Here is a 21641-nt window from a genome sequence, read left to right as displayed (position 1 = left end):
TCCCACGCCGCGCGCGGGCCTCTTACAGTCGGTCATCTCCAGCAGTGTCTCTTCTCGGCAGCCGTTCCCGCCCGCTGCTCCTTCAAAGCCACCAATTGCAGTTCCCATCGCCCTCCAGCCCCGCCCACCCCGGAGCTCTATCTTTGGACTGTACCCTAGGCACAGGGAGCTGCGTCGGGGAGCGGCAGAAGTGAAACTCGCCAAGTCCCCGCATCACTCTTGTTGGTAGAGACCATTAGTTAAACGCAGTTAAGCTCAGCCACGAAATCTGGCCTGTTGGCTTGGTTTGCTGTTTTTAGGCCCGGCCGTGCCTCAGTGCACTCGCTCTCCCTCCCCCCAGCGCCCGCAAATGGGCCCGTCCAGGCCGGGTGGCGCATGCGCCTCAGAGGCCGGGAGCAGCGGGGGCTGGCCGCGCCGAGCCGGGTCAGCTGTGGAGGGCGCGGGGGACTTTGCCACCCGGAGCTGCTGCGACTCCGGCGCCCAGGCCGCCGGCCTTTGGATTGGGAGTCTTCGCTGGTGACTGTCACTTCAGTCCTCCCTGTGTGGCTTCGAGTCGGGTGAGTCTCAGGAGTCTCGGTCGTTCCGAGGAGCGCTCTCTTCCTGGCCGCGGTGTCCTGGGAGGCCGCGGGACACCCACCTGTCCCTCCTCTCGTGCCCTGCTCGCGCGCGCCCCGCCGTGTCCCTTCCTGCCCCTGTCGGAGGTTGGGACCTTGAAGGTCAGGTCCCTGGTCCTCAGGGCGGCCGTGGCTCGCCCTGCTCCGAGGCAGACCACCGCGCGGGGGGCTTTGCGGTTGTAGCTGCAGGCGCGTCCGGGCCCTTCCACCCGCAGGCAGTTGCCGAGGTAGTTTAGAGAATGCTTTGGTCTAGACCTTTCTCTCTTCGCAGCAGTCTGTCTCGCCACTCGCGAGCCTAGTGACCTGGGCGGGGGATGGGGTGGCCTCCTCCCCTCCTTGAGCCTCGGCTTCCACGCTTGTAAAATGGGTACAACCCATCGCATTGATGGTCAGAAGGGAAGCCATTCACAGCGTTTGACACTAGGAGCGGTGAGCGCTCAATGAATCGCATGATTATTATCATCATCTCGGAGTTAGAAATTGCATGTAGCTGCACCTGTCAGCTGCAGTGAAAGTTGCCACCAGTCTGTCTTGCGAAGCGAGAATCCATGGAGATCCCCATCAGTACACTTTGCAAGGAAGGTAGACATTCGGGTCCCTTTTATTGGAATTAAAAGTTACCGTGTTTGTAGGTTCACGCAAGGTGCTTAATGAAGAGTCTTAAGTAAATCCGCGTTCTGGAAACTTTCATTTACAACCTTAACTGCATAAAAGAGGTTGGCGCTGGCGAAGGAATTCTGTTGTGATACCCATATATCTCCTTTCCTGTACATACAGGCTTCTGCACGTGTTTAGTTTATTTAAAATGAGCCTCACTCATTTCCATTCTTTTGTTGTTGTTGTTAACTATGTTGAGGTGTGAACCAATTCTCAGTTCTACAATAATCCTGAATTCAACTTTTGGCAAGCATTGATTGGGCATTTACTATGTGCATTTACAAGAACGTTCCCTCACTAGCCTGTGCGTTCTTTGAGGTATATGGACTGATTCTTTTTTCTCTGAAATTCAGGTGATTTGGCAGAATGCCCAGCATCTGCTGAGTACTGTTGTTTGTTCAGGGAGAGTTGCAGCTTCCATTCCTTAGGAAACTATGTGGTGGAACTTGAGAGCCTTACGGATCTTTCCCCCAGGCAGCCCAGGGGTTCCTTTCGGTAGCAGTGGGGCATGGTCTGTGTTTGGGAGCACTAGTCACTCAATAGCAGGTGTTTAGATTTGGTCCCTTTGCAACTGTGATAAGTAGAAGACTGTAGGGTAGGCGGTACCTTGCTGCGTCTGCTACTTCTGCTGAATATGGTGCATAGTTTGAAATAGTTGCAGAAATACTAATTTAACTAATTCCAGGGTTTTCTGAAAGTAGGCCTTAAAAAATGCATGTTGTAAAAAGCATTGTGTATTAAGTTTACAGTTTTTCCTGGAGAACAGATTTTTCAAACTCTAAACAAGGGACTTTTCTGGATTTGTTTTACTTTTTTTTATGTTTATTTTTGAGAGACAGAGTGCGAGCAGGGGAGGGGCAGAGAGAGAGAGAGGGAGACACAAAATCTGAAGCAGGCTCCAGGCTCCGAGCTGTCAGCACCAGAGCCCGATGCAGGGCTTGAACTCACGAACCGTGAGATCATGCCCTGAGCTGAAGTCGGACGCTTAACCGACTGAGCCACTCAGGCGCCCCTGTTTTTTGTTTTAAAAAGCCATTAGAAATTGCAGCTGTAGAGTACATTTCTTTCTGGTGCAGCCACAAAACAGCAAAATCTTTGGAAAGAAAACACAAGTGACATTAAAATAGGGGGTTTCCTCCTCGTGATTATAGATTTGCTGAGGTGTTATTAAAATGCTTACTCCTTTTTCTTTACTAGAGGTCGTGTATTGCTTACTTCTTGGCTTATTTTTTAAAACTGTGCCACCTGGTGGTTGAAATCTATCATGGAATACTCCTTAGGAAAATTTTACCTCTGTCTTGGTAGAATCAGGTGAATAAGACTGTAATCTTTACGTCTTTAGTGAGAGTACCATATGCTTCTGTCCTCCCAGCTTACCCCCAAGTAAAGGTTAAAATTGCTTTGCAGGGGCCAATCACCCAGTTATTGTCACAACTGAACATTTTTAAAGAGTTTCAGCATCTGTTTTAGTATAAATGTTTGCATGCTAGAGGCAGTGGGTGGAGTTGGGGAGGGAAGCCCTTTAACTGTGACAAGTTAACCTGGTGTTTTCTAAATGCCAGTGTAAAAGTGGGACTGAAGTTTTGTGTCTAAATCATAACAGTGTGAATGGAATTTATTCTTCTTTCTTAGTGCACACACACACATGTGAAGTCTTAATCACAAATGTTCCCTTCACCTTTGTTTCATCAATGCTGCTGATGTTCATAATTATTTTGGCATTACCCTTTTGAATTTTTTTTTGTATTTTCCTAGTGGTGATAAGTGTTTATCCATTGCGAATTTCATTTCTGAAAATAGGTTAAAATCGTTTAGTTGTGAACTTCGATTTGAGAAGAAACTGAAGACTGCAGTGCAGAAATACACTCTGTGACATCCTTAATTGATGTAGCCAGTCTCTTTGGGGTACATTAAGACAGGTAACCGAGAACTTCCCATTGCAGCTTGCTTCATTGTTGGACAGCTCCAGGAAGATGACGTCTTCCACTCTTTGGTTTCCAGACCTGTCCTCAGAAATACCTTGGGAACACCATTGCAGATTCAGTTCAGCCTTTCCCGTCATGTGATGAGCATTTCACATATACAAATAATACTTTGCAAATGTCACGTTCACTGCTTACCATTTCAGATAGTCCCACATATGTTATTTTAAACCTCATGACCCCTCAGAGATATAGGTCCAGAGCTAATACCATTTTATGGAAGAAGAGACTTAGGTCAGATTAAGTAACCAAAGTGTTATAACCTATGGACAGATAAGTCCACAACTTTTGCCTTCAGATCCATCGTTTCTCCTACTTAACCAGGTTGTTCCTTTTATCTGTCACCTCTGATGGGGGCTTCCCTAAATTGGTAAATATTGCCAGTTTCATTAATAGCTTCTTACGGATCCTGAGAAGAAGAGTTTAAGAGTAGAGGCAAAGCCGTCGTCATCCTGAGCAGTCTCTCCAGGAATATTCACATTGTCAATATTCCGGACTTGGCTGCTCAGGACGAATACAGTATTGTTCTTTTTCTTGAGGTAGACTGACCCTCTGTTTCTAGGAATGCAGGATAATGTTACATTGACTTCTTTGGAACCCACAATTAGTGCTTGTTGGACTTGTAGCCAACCAGAGGCTCTTTGGGAAATAGTTTTTTCTATCTGAATTTATTTCACCCACAAACTGCTGGGAAGTTTTCTGTTTTGAACATGGAAATAATTTGTCCTGGTTTAGAGATTGCACTGGGTAGCCGTAACTCTGCCACTTGCTATGTGACCTGGGACTTATTTTTGATATGAAAATTTGAGTAATGCATACTTGAAGTGCAAAAAGGCAATTTCTTATGGTTCCAGTGAATTTACAGTTATTGGAAGGATTAGAAGACTTGTGCCCAGTGTGTGGTAAGTGTTCAAAAATTATTTTCTACACTAATAATGTAGATATAGTCATGGCCTTGAAGGAATGTTAAAAGTAAGAATATGGAATAGACATTTAGTTTTCTTCAGCTCATAAATTACTTTGAGTTATAGTAATGTTCATTGGAATAGGCTTTTATTTTTTATTTTTCTAAATGTTTGTTTTTGAGAGAGAGAGCGAGAGTGAGAACACAAATGGGGGAGGGGCAGAGAGAGAGGAAGACACAAAATCTGAAGCAGGCTCCAGGCTCCGAGCGGGTCAGCCCAGAGCCTATCACGGGACTCGAACTCGCCAACCGCGAGATAATGACCTGAGCCGCAGTCTGATGCTCACCTGCCACCCAGGCGGCCCAGAATAGGCTTTTAAAGATGACTGCTGGAAGATATCAGCACTCACAGCAAGTGTTGTGACAACAGTGGCATCGTTTTATAGCTGTGAGTGTGGCAGTACCCCCGTGTAAGCACCAACGGGAGGCGCAGCCAGCCGGGTGCTGGAAGAGAGTGTGGGTACAGGGTGGACAGAGGGAAAGAAGAAGAGGGTATCTCACTGAAAAGGTGGGGTGGAGGAAAGGGGGGGGGATGACTGGTAAAGCAAGGAATTTGTTACGTAAGGGATTAGGTAGGTCAGTGTTTAGAGCTGTAGATTGAGAAGTAGTAGTTTAGTTTTTTACGAAGAAGAATAGGAAAAGGAAACTCTATGAAACCATTCTCTTCTTTGACATAGTTACATAGGATACTAAGTAGAGAGGAAGTTATCTTATTGGTACCCTGGCTGGGTCTACAGCGCATAAACTTTTGTAACGGAGGGAGGAAAAATATACATCGTGGTATGTATGCATTTCTACTTATATACAATGTGGGCATATTTATCTCAGCCGCAAAGTGTCTTCTAAAGTATTTAATGGGCCAATCAAAGAGGTCATTTCAGTACATCATAAGCTTGTTTCCAAATTGTAAAAGCACAAATCTGAGGACTTGGTTGATAGAGGTGAAAATGTTTTGTCACATTTACAAAATAAAAAGACATTTTCTTTTTTTTTTTTTTTTAATTTTTTTTTTTTCAACGTTTATTTATTTTTGGGACAGAGAGAGACAGAGCATGAACGGGGGAGGGGCAGAGAGAGAGGGAGACACAGAATCGGAAACAGGCTCCAGGCTCTGAGCCATCAGCCCAGAGCCTGATGCGGGGCTCGAACTCACGGACCGCGAGATCGTGACCTGGCTGAAGTCGGACGCTTAACCGACTGCGCCACCCAGGCGCCCCAAAAAGACATTTTCTAAGTGACTTAATGGTACAACATTAGATGACTTAAATTTCTAGACCGTAAGAGGCCTCATTTTTCTGAGGGAAAAGATTATGTCATTAAGAAGACTTCGTAGTCAGCGGCAGGCAAACAAAACTTGAACTTGGCTGCATTTCCAAATGTGTTTCAGAGACTCAAGGACTTAGTTGGGCATAGCTGCCTGGTTTGGGATTGTCAGCTGTGGTTTGCGGTGTGTGTGTGTGCATGTGTAGTCAGTCACTCAGTGGGACAGTGATCCACTGGTCTTTTTGGAAATGGAGTTCTGAAATAGTAGGGATACTGTAATGCTCTGGAATTCTTTGTTTAGACATTTGTAAGGACTTGTTGAGAGTGGAAAGTAGATAGGCAGTTTGAAATTCTCAAACGTTTTTGTATTAGCTCTGTGAAGGTATAATTTACATTTCATAAAATTCACCCACCATGAGTTCAGTGATTTTGGTAAACTGCTATTGTGCGACCACTGCCACAATCCTGTTTTAAAATGCTTTCGTCGCGCGGATGTATTCCTTTGTGGCCAGTGACAAATAATCCTCTCACTTTCAGGTGTAGGCAAACCATCGGCTTTTTTTCCTCTACCATTTTGCCTTTTCTACACATTGCATATAAATGGAATCATATATAGTCTTTTGAATCTGCCTTCTTTCATTCAGCTTGGTGCTTTGAGGTTCATCCACGTTGGCGCCTGTGTCCGTGCATTCCTTTTAATTGCTAAATAGTATTCCATTGTCTAGGCATGCCGCATTTATTTATCCAGTTGGCAGGTTATTGGACATTTGCATTGTTTCCAGTATTGGCTATGATGAATAATGCTGTCAAAATTAGCATACATGTCTTTGTGTGGTTTTATGTTTTCATTTCTTTTGGGTATATTCTTAGGAGTGCGGTTTCCGTGGTCAGGGGTCATTTGGTAAGTATGTGTTTAACTCCTTAAGACACTGCCAAATTAAGTGTGTCCTATTTTGCATTTTCATTAGCAATGCATGAGGTCTGTTTTCTCTGCATCCTAACCATTGCTTGGTATTGTCTGACTTTTTGATTATAGCTATTTGGGTGGAAATGAGTGGTATCTCATTGTGGTTTTAGTTTGAATTCCCTGTGACTAATGGTGTTCAGCATTTTTTTATGTGCTTAATTAACCATTTTCGTACCATCTTCTGTGAAGTATTCAAATCTTTTGCCCATTTTGGGGGTCCATTTTAAACGTTGGGTTGGTTTGTAAGCATTCTTTATATGTTCTAGGTAGCAAGTCCTTTTTCAAACATGATTTGCAAATATTTTCCCCTAGTCTCCAGCTTGTAGGATATTTATTTTTTAGAGCAGTTTTAGGTTCACAGTAAAATTGAGCAGAACGTACAGAGAGGCCCCATGTGCTCCCTGCCCCACACATGCACAACCTCCCCCGTGATCAGCATCCCCCGCTAGAGTTGAGTGTTTTTACAACTGAACCTACATTGGCACATCATCATCACCCAAAGTGTGGCTTATCCTTTTTTTAAAATTTATTATATACATCATGAAATGCTCACCACGAGAAGCATATTACAGTATTATTGACCGCATTCCCTGTGCTCTACTTTCCATGCCTGTGTCTTTTCATTTTCTTAACGGTATATTTTTGAAGCAAGAAAGTTTTAAGTTTGATAAGATTTTACCAGTTTTTTCTTTTATGAATTGTGCTGTTGACCTAAGAACTCTTGGTCCTGCCTAAGGTCATTATTTTAGGTTGTCTTTCTTGAAACCTTTTAGAAGATTAAAGCAATCATTGGTTCTTTCTTTTGGTAATCTTTTCCAAGTTAAAAAGAATAGGTTACAAAAAAGAGTAGGTAAATAGTGCTACATAACTATAGCAAACACTTCAAAATAATGCTTTTCCTTTGACCTTGGCTGCTGATTTTCTCCTTTGTGAATGAACCAATTAAATTTAATTTCTGGGATTTCAGCATCTTGCTTTCGTTGTAATAATTGCGTTTTATGGACAGATCTGCTAAACTGAAAAACTTTTTTCACATCTGCTTTTTGTTTCTCTTCATTGTTTAGTTAGATTTTCTCAGCCAGATGCTAGGAAGAAAACAGTCCCTGTTAATTCACACTAATGTGAGACTGATGGGGCTTTAACCCTCTGAGAGGAGTATACATTTTAAAAGGATTAATAAACCAGTTCTCTTGTTTTGTAGAGTTTCATCTGAACAAAATGAGTTGTAATCCATTTCAGGAATGTGGGGAAAATAATTGAAATCAGGCTTATTAAGAGAGGCTGGCTGTTTCTGCTAGAGCACTTCTTTCCAGGGTTGGGCCTCTTTAGAAACTGCAGGTTCTCTGAACACCTGATAACTTGCTGAATCTGTTAAACCGCTGGATAAGGAAGCTGAGGCTCAAGGTTAATCATTTGCCTAAGGTGAGCATTCCTTTCTGATAAAGCTCACTGCAGGTTTTTAGTGAAGTAGCTTTAGGTCGCATTAACAAGTACAGTCACACATATTCAAGACACTCTTGTATCCACAGGTCGCTCTGCTGCGCTCCATCCCTTCTCCTAAAGATGCATCCTGACTTATCTCCACACTTGCACACTGAAGAATGCAACGTCTTGATTAACTTGCTTAAGGAATGTCACAAAAATGTAAGAGTTCAGAAAAATGACCATGAAGCAAAAATGAAACTTAGGTACAACACAGTGATGTGCAATGTTGCCTCCACTGATGGAAGGGGAATGATAATATGGCCGATCTTAGCTTACTAAAGATTAGTAATTGATGCTGTGATGTTTCAGATACCATTTCCATTGGTGATTACTAAAAATTAAGCACGGTCGTTTGTTAGGGAACTTTTGAAATGATACGTAACAGTCAGAACCCATGTTCTTTCAATAAAATACTTTCCTGTTTTTAATTACAGGATGTTAGAACGATTACGTTAATCTGACTCTTCTGATCATAATGCAATTATTGTTAAGAATTTTCTAAGATTTTCCTTGATGTCCATCATTCTGTGTTCAAAGGAGATTGAAATTTTTTTTAATAATTAGATATTAGCTAGGTTTAAATTATGATTGGCCTAATTTGGCAGGTTTACTTACTTGTTAGTGGAATGGAAGTAAAATTCCATGGTTAAAACCAAAATGGAAAGGAAACCCATTTTTGGAATATATTCAATTAAGCCAATATTTTTATGGATGTCAGATATTAAGCTTTTTTCATATAATTGATGCATGAGACAGTTATAAGGAGCATTTGTGGTTTTCTTTAACTTTGCATGATGCGTTTTCCTCATGAGATTCATAAACTGTAGATATATAAAATTATAATACCAGTATGTATCATTTAAATGAGTAACATTTAAAGGCTAACAGGTAGTAAGTACTACCTCTGATCTGTGAAGTTAGATATTTTTTGTTCAAAGAACGTTGTTGGTGACAATATACTTGAGACAGACTTTTTTCAGCATACATGTAGATCCAGAATTGATATCATAAGTCTTTATTTAACGTTATTTTAACGTTATTTATACATTGTACGTTATTTTATTTGTACGTTATTTTAATGATATTTAACGTTATTTTGTGGGTGTGCAGTCGCGTCCCATTTGGTTTTAGAGTGTGTTTCCCTGATGACTGATTTTGAGCATCTTTTCATGTGCCTGTTGACCATTCATATAGTCTTTTGCCTATAGTTTATTTTTTTTTAATTTTAAAAATTTACTTATTTAATTATTATTATTTTCTTTGCCCATATTTTAAAATTGGGTTGTTTGCTTTATGGACTTTTAAGAATTTGTTTTCATTTGACATTCAAGACCCTGTCTTGACAATTGAAGACATTGACAAGCGTGTGGTGAGTATGTTCTCAGTCTGTGGCATCCTTTTTCACTTTCTGAAGGTTGTGCTTCAAAGAGCGGTTTCTAAGTTTGATGAAGTCTAATTGCCAGGTTTTTCTTTCAGTGTTTGTGAGGGGTTTTGTTTTTGTTTTGTTTTGTTTTTTGTTTGTTTGTTTGCATTCTAAGGATCTTTGTGTGTTTCCTGCTCACAAAGATTTTCTCCTTTTTTTCTTCCAAAGGTTTCAGGCTTTTAGCTGTGCCATTTAGGTTGGTGACCCATTTCAAGTTACTGTTTGTGTCTGGTATGAGGTAGGAGTCAGTGTTTTCCTTTCTCTACGGCTATTGTTTTTCCAGCACTATTTGTGCAGACACCAGCCTTTCTCTCCTAAATTAACTTGCTGCCTTGGTCAAAAATCTGTTGACCACACATGACTGGGTCTCTTTCTGGGCTCTGGTCCGTTCTGCCGATTTATGTGTCTGTTCTGAACACCAGTTAATTCCAGTGTTCTCCTCGTGGGGCCAACTGGGTCCCCTGACGGGTTTGTCCTCTCCTCTACCCTCGATCACTTTCCACACCGCGTCAGGAGGGACTGTTCAAACGACGTTCAGGCATCGTTCCCCTCTACCGGCTCCCTTTGCTGCGGTACGCGATCTCACTTTCTTCCTTCGTGTTGTTTCAGGACCTTCATGAACATGGCCCCGACTTAGCCTTGGGTTTCACACCCTCCGGCACTCTTTTTTCCCCCTCGCTCCCCAGCGACCTTTTCTGCAGTTGTGTGGGGCACACATTTCTCTCTTCTGAGGCTTTGGGCTTGCTTTGTCCTTGGCTTATCTTGGAGCCCTCCTCACTATCTCCTCTTCCCCGCATGCTGTACCAGGTTTCATCATCCTCCAGGTTTCATTGTCTGTAATCTGTCCTTGCCTCTTCATTTCCTCCTTTCCTGGCCTAGATTCTCCTGGCGTTGTCACTCTGTCCTCTAGTAACACCATACGTAGTCCATTTCCTACTTCAAGGTACTTCTCACACGTTTTGGTCTCAGGACTCCTATATACTCTTAAAAATTCTTGAGGACCCCAAATAACTTTTGTGTATGTGGATTCTAGCTACCGATATTTACTGAAGTAGAAATTGAAACTGAGAAATTTAAAAAAATGTAAATGTATATAAAAATACAATAATAAATCCAGTACATGTTAACAGTAATTTTTCACAAAAAAAGATCTTATTTTCTGAAACAAAAGACAGAGTCAAAAGAATGACATTGCTTTTGGGGAGCCTGGGTGGCTCAGTTGGTTAAGCTTCTGACTTCAGCTCAGGTCGTGATCACGGTTCGTGGGTTTGAGCCCTGCGTCAGGCTCTGTGCTGTCATTGCAGGGCCTGCTTTGGATCCACTGTCCGCCCTCCTCTCTGCTCCTCCCCTGCTTGCGTGCGCGTGTGCACTTTCTCTCTCTCTCTTAAAAATAAATAAACATTAAAAAAAAGAAGAATGACATTATTTTTGCATTTTTGCAATTCTCCTTGGTATCTGGCTTAATAGAATATAGCTGGAGTCTCCTATCTGCCTCATGTCCAGTCTTTGGTGATGTTGTCCTCTGAGCAGCCTCTGGAAAGTTCTACTGTAGCCTTGTGAGAGAATGACAATGAACAAAACAAATAAGATCTTTGATTATCAGGAGAATAGTTTTTATCTTATACACCCCCTGGAGAGCTCCTGGGAACTCGTGGGTGCCCCTGGACTGCACTTGGAGAACAACTGTTTTATAACAGTCACTCTGTTCGTTGACTCACTCTGTTCTGTGACCGTGTTCTGTGAGAGTAGGGCCCAGGTCCACCTTCCTCACTACTGTATCCCTAGTCCTTGTCTTCGAGATATCGATTGATTCCCCATTTATTCAATCACTGGCCCAGTCAGTTTGGTTTTCTGGAAACAGACATCACACACTGGAGGCCTTTGCTCTGTGTGTGCAAGAGAACTGCAGTCCATGGGCGTTCCTTTTACCAAGTCCAGCGGGGCACTTTGGGTTTGTTTTGCACATAATGTCACAAGAGTGTATTTCTTTGGGCTTAAATACTGGGGTGAAAGCAAAAAAAAATAGCTGTTGTCCTTGATTTAAACATAAGATGTATGTGTATGGGGTGATAGGAATCACTGTGAACTAAACTGTGAAATACTGCCTTACATTCTAAACATTAATCCTTTCTTTTGTTTCTGCCTCACCAGAAAGTGTGTGAAAATGCATTGTTCCCGTTCATCTGTGGTCAGAGAAATAGTTGAGGAAAAATACACAAGAAATACTTATTCTGAAAAGGTCATTAGGCAACCAGTAGGAGATGTCAGTTTACCTTAAATGCTTGCCAGAAAAACCAACCCATTCATTGATTGGACCAGAAGAGGACATTTAAAGCTGCGATGAGGCAGGGGGAAAGGAGTAGAGAGGGGCATAGCTTATAAATTATGTGTTGTCTGTTTCCATGAAAGCCTTAATTGGAAAGAAAAGGAACAGGTGCCTATTATAACTACAAGTTCAGCATTTATGGCATGTCGTTTTAGGCCATCACCATGCTGTCCTGGGCACCCTTAAAAATCGTGATGGGCAAACGCACTAATTATGGCCCTACTAAAAATTCGTGTTCTTGACCTCAGCCTTCATCGTGATCTGCTTTGGAGCATTTGTACTTTTTGCCACGATCATTGTCGTAGGCCTTGAAACCACTAGGAGATTTTTATTTCTGCTTTTCAAAGAAAGCAGACTTTGAACTTCAGACATAGATTTTCTGATATTGTGGATTAGTGGCTTATTTATGTGGTCCATATAGACCGTTTAATAGTGTTACGTGTTTCTGATGTATTTTGATGACATTTTGAATGGAGGCCAATGAGAAAATAGTGTTGGCACTCAGCGTTTATTAGGTAATTCTTCAGTGGGACAGAGTGTTTGCTATTGAAGGAAGTTACTGGTCATGTTAATATGGCCACAGTGCACTTTGACATCACTCCCCGTAGTAGATGATGGATTGTGCTGTGATGTTAACATGCCCTTAAAGACAGAGGTACTTGAAAACAGAATTGTTTACACTCTGTCATTGTGAGGTTTTGGCAGTTTAATAGGCTTCCCTTTTAGTAAGGAAAAGTCTTTTGGTTTTTCATTTCTACCTACAGAGCTTTTATCTCTCCTTTAGGATGGCCAGGATAAGTCCATTTATTTGTACACCTCATACCTGTGATTTACCTGTTTGCTTATTAATAATGTGGTGACACGTTAAACCCATTTCTGTAGGAATAAGTATTTAAATTCTGTGTGCCAGAGACCTTAGCATGTTGTGGGATGAAATATTTTACCGCTTTTCTTCCTTTTAGCACAGCATTCTGAAATTTTTTGGTCATTGCAATGATCTTGATCGGGAGATGAGAAAGTGCTTGAAGAATGAGGTAAGAAAAGTGTTAAAGAATAAAAATGGTTGAACAGTAGAATAGAACATTTTTGAACAATATTTTACAATATTGCCGTTATTAATTTTTATTCCGAATTTTAGTATAACAGAGAGAATTGACTTTAGACGTACATCCTCCCCTAAAACCAAGAGGAGAAATAAAAGCCTTTTCTGGGGACAGAACATGGCTAAGATTTTTGTTTTTTGTTTTTTGTTTTTTGTTTTTTGCATGCACGTGAATGAAAACAACTTCCTTATTGTAATCATTGTAACTCTCCTATATGAATTGCAAGGTTTGGGAAGTTGAATTTGTTTAGCAGAAAGACTTCGGACAGTCACCTATTACCTGTAGTGGGTAACAGATACACTTCGGGCCTGTTCCCTCATAGAACATGGCGGGAGCCAGACATGGTCTCCTCACAGGTTTAAAATTGTGAATTTCTTTATAACCATGGCATGTACCAGCCATAGGGATCTAGTTTGACTTGATTGGAAACACTCATTTCCTAAACTCGGTGTTAGGCCATGACATGGACTTGGGCATATAGTAGAGTGCTTTTGAAATCTTTGAAAAGACATGTATTTTTTAATTTTTTAAAAATGTTTATTTATTTTTGAGACAGAAACAGAGCATGAGCAGGGGAGGGGCAGAGAGAGAGTGAGACACAGAATCCGAAGCAGGCTCCAGGCTCCGAGCTGTCCGCACAGAGCCCGACATGGGGCTCAAACTCACGAACCGTGAGATCATGACCTGAGCCAAAATCCGGCGCTTAACCGACTGAGCCACCCAGGTGCCTCGAAAAGAAATTTAATTCCCTTTGTTTTCACACATGAGTTGTGTTATGTCCAAAACCTTAAAAAATCTATAACTATTAAAAACCTGCCTTCCAGTTTTTTTTGCATTTTCCATATTTTTGAACTTCTTTTCCTATTTGCCTCATGGTGAAAGGTATTAGTTATAATATTTGAAGCTGTCCAGCATCTATATTTTTGTTTTTTGTATTTTCCAATCTGAGGCTTTGGGGGTTTTTGGTTTTGTTTGTTTTTTCTCTTCCTAGAGTCCCTTTCTAGTGTCTTTACTGTTTGAAGAACTTTCTGGAGTTCTCACTTCAGGGTCATCATTTTCTTTGCACAAACATGTACATGTATAAGTGTTTTAAATTGATTTTTCAAGAGTTTTTCTTCACTGGTAAAGCTAGTTTATATGAAAGCTGAACCTAGGGCTTTGTTTGGTTTTCATAAGGATTATGGGAAAACGAAGCCCACGCTGTGGTGTTCATTGCAGCGATTTATTTCTCACATGCTTTCTGTTGTGTCTGATCGCCTTTTCCCCTAAATTTAGATTTTTTTTTCTTCTTATGGTTCAATAATTTTTGCCATTGGTGTGGTGATTAGATCTTTATATGAAATTTTCTTCCCAGGTGGTCCTGAGACGTTAGTGACCGTTTGGTAGGATGTTGTAGATATTTTTCTTACTTTGTTTTCATATAAATTTTAGATTTTCTCCTTGACTTATTTTCTAAGTCCTCTATGTGGTTTTTATGTTGCTTCATTACCTGATTTATAGATGTTTTTCTGTCTGTACTTTCATGCTTCAGTCCTCTGAACCTGTGCTCATTTATTTCCTCTCTGCCTTTAATGCTTTCTGGTTTACCATTTACTGCTCTCACGTGCTCCTCTACCATTTCCTTCATGTGCCATTTGAGTACTTTTTTCCTTGAAGCTTTTAACTAGAAGGACCTGGCCAGTTTCCCTTTGCCTCTCTTTGCCACTGTGTTACTGCCCCCCCCCCCTTCCCCATTTTATTGAAAGAATCACTAATATTACTTTTGCAGCGTCCTTTTTGTCCCTCTTAATTGTTCGGTTTGGTTTAGTTTTTGGTTAATTGAGCTTCCATTCTATCTACATTGTTCAGCGAAGTTTTGTGAATAACATCACATGCATATATTTTTCTTTTCCTTCTTTTATTCAGAGGCCATCTGGACTCCCTTTGGGGATATCTTAACATATATTTTAACATAGAGTATAATTTGCTCTTTAACCTGTTTTTTGGGGCCACCTACACAGTATTCTGAAGATTTACCCTTAAAACCCTTCTCCCAACCTGATTGCTGGTGGGCAGTCCAGCATATGTGATTAAAGACAGATATCAAATATTTTTCTCCGAGTATGTATCTCTCCATGTTCTAGAATAGTGCCTTTAAAAAAAAAAACAAAACCAAAACTTGTTAAAGCAATGAAATGCCCTTTTCCCCCGAAAAATCTTCAGAAGAAAATTAATGTATGACAGATAAAAGGAATGATTTTGGTTAAAGGGACCTGGTGTTTCATCTGTAATTTGAAGTGGTCCTTTGATGGGGAAGAAAAAAATTTCGGAAACTATCATTCCAGAAGCTATGTTATAACTCTTCAATCAAAACTTTAGATCCAGAAAACTTCTTAAAGATCATCTAGCCTAGCTCCCTGTATTTGAGGTTACAGGACCCGAAGATGTACTGATCATGAACCTCCACACCATTGTCTCAGGGGTCAGAGGCGGGGGGTCCAGTCAGGTCTCTAGTTAGCTCTCTATCACTGATTTCATTTCTGTGGCCTCTTCCCATATCTCTGGCTCCTAAAAGATTTTGATGTCTAGCTGTTCACAATACTTAGTTTTTCCAACTTGAATTTACTTTTATATTTTTCCCCTTTTTCATAGGGACCCTTCATTCACCTTTAAAGTAATGTCTGTATTGGTGTATATAAACCTGTACATATATCCATGTAAAAACACTTATATTGAAGTTTCTCTGCTTTAAATGAGTGCATTGCCTAAGTGCCAGGCTGTGTATTTCCTGTTATTTAATAACCTACTGATCAGATCAGAATACGAGGCTGAAAACCTCCAGGTGAAAACTGCATTTAGATCCATCTAATTACAGAAATGTAGGATTTGGGGAGAATCCGTTTGATGACTCTTTATAATGAAAAGAATCCTGGGAAGTTTAGCTGACTAGCAGTTTCCACGTGAACTAATAGGATAATATGGTTGCCAAGAGCCATTTACTCTTGATAATATTTATAGAAATAACATGTCTAGGTCCTAAGAACTAGTAGGTCCACTGTAGCCCACATCTATCAGACTGTGTGGAGCACTGTATTTAATTCTGGCTGTGATATTTTTTATCAGGAATATTGATATTAAAGCGCTTTATAAAAGGTGCTTGGTAGCTATTAGAAGGCAGAAGCCATGTTCTGTGAACCTCTATGGAAGCCAGGAATGTTCAGCCTAAAAAAGAGGTAGTAAGTGGGTCATCTGTAACCAGATATTTGCCAGATTATAGCAGGCAAGAAGAAATAGGCAGTAGGAGAATTTACGTGGAAACACTGGTTCAACACAAAAAACACTTCGGAACAAGTAGAAGTGGCCAACAACGAAAGAGGTTACCTCTCAAGGTAGTGAGCTCCTCATAACTATAAGTGTTCAACCAGAGCTTAGATGCGTGTGATAGATCGTGAGTTCCTAAAGAACAGGGACAATACTCACTCATCTTAAATATTTCCTGAATTCATATTTGGGGAAGAAATTAATTCAGTAAATATTTTTTCATCTATTAGGATGTAGGTGCTGTACTGTGTTTGCAATTTCAGATTCAGTGAAATAAAAGACAAATAAGAATTTTATCAGCAGAAACAACTTATTTTGCAAATATTTTAAAATATCTAACTCAGCTGATATATAAATGGTAATATAATCTGCTGTCTCTTTTCTCCCCCTTCCTTTTATTTTCCAGTACATGGAAAAGAGGACCAAGAGCAGGGAGCATGGCAATGCGATGAGAAAAAGACTTTTTAATCCCGCAGAGGAATCTGAAAAATAAATTGCAGGCATACCTCGTGTTATTGTGCTTCATTTTATTGAGCTTCGCAGCTAGTGCATTTTTTTCAAATTGAAGGTTGGTGGCAACCTCGCGTCGAGTGAGTCTATTGGTGCCATTTTTCCAACAGCATTTCTCACCTCGTGTTTCTGTATTGCATTTTGGTAATTCTTACAATATTTCAAACTTTATAATCACTATTATAATTCTTATGCTGGTCTGTGATGTTACTATTGTCATTGTTTCGGGGCATCATGAAGCGTGTCCACAGAAGACAGTGAACTTCATCAGCGTTGTGTGTGTTCTGACTGCTCACCTACCAGCCCTTCCCTCGTCTCCCCTTGTCCTCGGGCCTCCCTGTTCCCTGAGACTCAGCAGTATTGAAATTAGACCAGTTAGGAACCCTACACTGGCCTCTAAGGGTGCAAGTGACAGGAAGAGTCCCTCGTCTCTCACTTTAAGTCAAAAGCTAGAAGTGATTACGCTCAGGGAGAAGGGCATGTTGAAAGCGGAGATAGGCCGGAGCCAGGCCTCTTGCGTCATTTAGCCAAGCTGTGAGTGCAAAGGGAAAGTTCCCGAAGGAGATCACAAGGGCTCCTCCAGCGGACACGCAAATGCGAAGAAAGCAGGAGGACTTACTGCTGATGAGAAGGTTTCAGTGGTCTGGATAGAAGAGGAAACATTCTTAAGCCAAAGCCTAATCCAGAGCAAAGTGCTAACTCTCTCCAGTTCCGTGGAGGCTGAGAGGCGAAGAAGCTGCACAAGAAAAGCTTGAAATTGGCGGATATTGGTTCGTGAGGCACAAAGGAAAGAGACTGTCGTCCTAACCTCAAAGTCCAAGGTGAAGCAGCAGGCGCTGTTGCAGAAGCTCCAGCCACGTGGAGGCAAGGCCCTTCACCAGCAAAAAGACTGACTTGCGAAAAGCTCAGGTGATATGGTTAGCACCTTATAAACAATAAAGTATTTTTTAATGAAGGCGTGTACATTGATTTTTAGACGTAAAGCTATTGTATACTCACTAGACTACAGGGTAGTGTAAACATAACTTTTATATGTGCTGGGAAGCCAGCAAATTCATTTGACTCATTTTACTGTGGTATTTGCTTTCTTGTGGTCTGGAACCAAATCTTTAGGATCTCTGAGGTTTGCCTGTATACTTCCACTAGGTGCCTTAGCTGAGAGAAGACCTAAAACCTCTTGGTGGATAACTGAAAGAATCTTAACCTCATTTGGTCTCCAGAATCCTTTGGACAGAAAGTGACCCATGAGAAATCAAGCCATGGAGAAATATGGAAACCCCGATTCTGAGTATTTTGTTAAGCAGAGAGCTTTAGGTACTCTCTCCCTTCTGCCAACACACCTGACTTGTAACATGTTCCCTCCCTTTGCCAACAATCAGTTAACATTTGCGTAACTTATCTCCTTCAATAAAATAATTGACTTGAATCATATGGTCTCTGTTCTCTTAGACTTTCTTGCAATTAGGGCAAAATAGTCCCATTAGACTCTCCTTTTTGACCATGTACTGATTTTGGAGCTTAAACATTGAAGACACAAGCTAGGCAAAAAGAGTTTGGGGGAGTCTCAGCTGTATTAACTATATGAAAATGGCCCAACTTTATTGTTTCCAGATTCATTTCTAGTGGTCACCACTACCCCCCTACCCCCCCACCCCCACCAGGGCTCTTTCTGCCAGGTGTTTCTGAAACTGGTGACAATCTAGAAGTCAGCAGCTTCCAGCCACAGCCGCAGCAGGGTCTTGATCTTCTTGTCAGTTGAGATGTCGACAGATTGTGAGCTGTGTGCACCTTCTAGTGAAGTCTGTGTATATGTCCAGAGTGAGGCCTTGTTGATAGTAGTGTTCAATAAGTGCTTTTCTCATCATAAGAGGTGTTCAAGGGGCTGGACATTCACTGAGCAAGGTGGTCACAGAGAGTAGCAGGCATTTGCTGGAGAGATGGAGAAAGAAGTAGAATTAATTCTGAGGGGCTTTCTGAGACTGAGATTTACGAATATTTATTCAGCCCCTTCCTCCTTGTCAGTCAGAACAGGTGCAGAAATGAGACATCTTGCCTTTAGATGCTTGTAGTAAACACATGAGTTGACTATTACAGTAGCATAGTAGTGCCATGATGAGGTGGGTGTCATAGAAAACATAGAAAGGGCATCCATACCCAGCCTTCAGGGAAAAGGAGCCATTCCAAGAAAGCCACTTAGCAAGGTAATCTTTGACAAATGGAGTAAAAATGGAATGCATTCTAGGGAACTTCAAATTGTTTAACATGACTGGAGTTCTCGAGAGCTGTTGGTGGAGGAAGATAAAAGATGTCTTTGAATTCAGTTGGAGATTTTTTCTTTTTTTTTAAATGAATGAATTTTTTATTATTATTTATTTATTTATTTTTTTTAATCTGAGAGAGGAAGCAAGTGTGAGCTGGGAGATGGGCAGAGGGAGGGAGAGAATCTCAAGCAGGCTACATGCTCCTTACAGAGCCCGAAGCGGGGCTCAGTTCCACAACCCTGGGATCATGACCTGAGCTGAAATCAAGAGTCAGACGCTCAGCTGACTGAGCCAGCCAGGCGCCCCTGGAAATTTTTCTTCAATGCTCTTGTGACCAGTTGCAGATTTTAATATGGTGATTAGGGATTTATGGAGGGGCCTTAGTTGGAAAGGCGATGTGTTTCGATTTGCATTTTAGTAAGATCTTTCTGGTTATGGTTTAGGAGATAGATTGGAGAGAGAAGTTATACCCAGGGAGACCCGTTCGAATTTTGCCCTAGTTTGGGTGGTAAGTGAAGGCCTGAAAGAGCAAAGAGGCTTGGAAATTCAGACGAATGGCTGGATTTGAGGGCAGTTTGAACACGGATTCAGCATGGCTGGCGAGGGGGTCTTGGGCGTTTGTGTCTGCATGCTGCTGGGGTCCTGCCCCGAGTGGGAGTGGAAGGGGGGTAGCAGAGGTGTGGGGGAGAGTGCTGGGTTCGAGGTGTGTGTGGAAGGCCCTGGGCGGAGATGGCTTTTCGGCTTCTGAGGATGCAGGTCCGGAGCGTAGTAGTTGTGTGGATGACGACGGAATTGGGAGACAACAGCTTGCGGGTGGCCGCTGGCAGCCCGTGGGCCAGAGGTGCTAGCACACTGCCTGAGGTGCTTTATAGATGAAACTTAGGGGTCACTTGAGTTTTTAAAATTATGTAAGTACTACATTTCAGTGCAACACTGAGACAGTCTAAGTTTGATAGATTTCACACCCTGATGTCCCTTGGCTCCAATAATTGACAGTTGGGTATGTCTTCTGTGCATTTCCGTGACTATTTCAGGACAAGAAAAGGAGCCCCATATGTGGAGAAGGAGCAGGTGTAGGGAGAGAAGGCAAACCGTAGAGAATGGTGCCACTCCACAACCGTAGAGATGGACAGTAAGGGTCCAGAGGACAGAGTGTCACTGGATTAAATGGCTGAGCCGGAGGGACACAAGTAATTGGAAGGGCTTGGCTCTATGGAAAGGACAATGTGAGGTCGAGAGGGGGACTCGCAAAATCGAAAGGAAATGGTGAGTGACACTTGGGAAAGGGTTGTCTCCTGAAAAGAATGCCAGAAAGGAGGGAGGTGTTCATCTGTGGAGTGAAATCTTTGAGGATGCAGAAGTGAGTGAGATTCAGGGCCCATGCCGACAGGGATACTGTTTTGTTTTGGGTTTTTTTCCCCCCCAGAAAACTAATTCGACACCGAAAATGAAGCACCATAGGAAATGGAAAGTATTCCTTTCAGAGAGCAATAAGTAACCTGTTTGTATGGGATGTGCTGCTGTCACTCGGGCTCTGTTTCTGTTCTCCGGGGACCCACATCTCAGGCACACTAACATGGTTCTCCGTAACTAGTCGTGTCTGGTAAATATTTAAAAACCCTGGAAAAGGAAAATAAAAGGCACTAACTGGTAGCGTTTGCTATTTTCTGTGGTGTCCATCCTGCCACGGCAGATTTCAGCCTCCCAAGCCGATGTCCCTGTCCCTGACGGTGGAGCTGGGAAGAGGTGCTCACAGGAAGGCTCCCCGAGCTGGGACCAGCTGACTCCGGCCCCCTGCGGCGCACCGCTGCCGGGCAGAGAGAATGCAAAGAATCCTCACTGATGGCCCACTGATGGTCACCTCTCCCACTTGAAAGTACCTGTCCCCCAGAATGTACGCTAACGCAAGACGCTTGTGCCCTCTGTGACGGAGCACCTGTAGTCCAGGACTGCTGGAGTTCACAGGGTCTACAGTCACCGTGTGCCAGGTGGATCAGGGAGGAAATGGGACCTGCCTGTGCCTCGATGGCTGGATTTGTGCCCCAGCACCGGGCCGTCTGCTTCTCTTTCTGTTGCGACACCACCACCTTCTTCTGGTTTGGGACATGTCACCAGTTGCCTGCTATTCCCAGCCCTCTGCGGATCCGACTGAAATCTCAGTTTTCTCTCTCCTTTGCGGAGCAAGTGCACTTTCCTCCTGGGGGTTTCTGGTTTATTTTTTAATTTTTTATTATTTCTTTAATTTTTAATTTTTTACTGCCACTTGTAGTAGGAGCCTGAGAGACTGGAGGGAGAGGGGGTGGGAAGGAGCAGACGTCCTACGTCCTCTTGCATTTATCAGGCACCTGGCACCTCATCTCATCGTGTGCTGGTCCTACAGTGCTGAACGAGGTAGACACAGTCCAAGTGAGGGCAGGGCGCGCGTCACAAAGGACCACCTGAGTCCTGCTGAGGAATCTGGGTTTCCTTTCCAGGGCGGTGGGAAGACACTGTAGGGCTATGCAGGATACGGAGTGAAGTGATAGATGTACTTAGTGTGGATTTCTAGCGGCTTTGGATCCTAAAGGACCGTCTCTCCAAGTTGAAGAGCTCAGGCCAAGGTGTTCCTGAGAAATCTAATTGTGTAGACTGCCCTGAGCCCTGATTCTCTGTTTTTGACAAATTTATTAACGTTTTACTGCAACAAATACTGCACAGTTGTACTGAAGAGTGAGGGTAGAAAGTTGAACTTTTTCTGACCCTGCATAAATGGGGTTTAAAACCACTTTAATCTCCATGGAGTTTTT

General features: G+C 42.3%; 1 protein-coding gene across 4 annotated transcripts; it reads left to right on the top strand.

Annotated features, from left to right (window-relative positions):
- Positions 1-81: 81 nt before the first annotated feature.
- On the top strand, positions 82-16594 carry CMC2 (C-X9-C motif containing 2). Of its 4 annotated transcripts, none has more exons than XM_042919400.1 (4): positions 82-557; positions 7977-8091; positions 12644-12715; positions 16491-16594. In XM_042919400.1, exons 1-4 carry the CDS (start codon positions 376-378, stop codon positions 16575-16577), a joined length of 456 nt encoding a protein of 151 aa, XP_042775334.1. In that variant the 5' UTR covers positions 82-375; the 3' UTR covers positions 16578-16594. The 4 variants fall into 4 exon arrangements, with proteins under 4 accessions (XP_042775334.1, XP_042775335.1, XP_042775336.1 ...); XM_042919402.1 differs by lacking the exon at positions 82-557 and adding an exon at positions 688-841; XM_042919403.1 differs by lacking the exon at positions 82-557 and adding an exon at positions 7687-7869.
- The last annotated feature ends 5047 nt before the right edge of the window (positions 16595-21641 follow it).

The sequence above is a fragment of the Panthera leo genome, chromosome E2 (genome assembly GCF_018350215.1).
Source record: "Panthera leo isolate Ple1 chromosome E2, P.leo_Ple1_pat1.1, whole genome shotgun sequence".
Classification (NCBI taxonomy): Eukaryota; Metazoa; Chordata; class Mammalia; order Carnivora; family Felidae; genus Panthera; species Panthera leo.
The sequence above is the reverse complement of the archived record's forward strand: the minus strand, read 5'-3'. Positions and strand labels throughout refer to the sequence as shown.

Coding starts and splice junctions, on each gene's coding strand:
- CMC2 (XM_042919400.1), top strand. CDS start 376: ATGCGCCTCAGAGGCCGGGAGCAGCGGGGGCTGGCCGCGCCGAGCCGG. Junction 558..7,976: donor CCTGTGTGGCTTCGAGTCGG/GTGAGTCTCAGG, acceptor TTGTATCCACAG/GTCGCTCTGCTGCGCTCCAT. Junction 12,716..16,490: donor GAAAGTGCTTGAAGAATGAG/GTAAGAAAAGTG, acceptor TTTATTTTCCAG/TACATGGAAAAGAGGACCAA.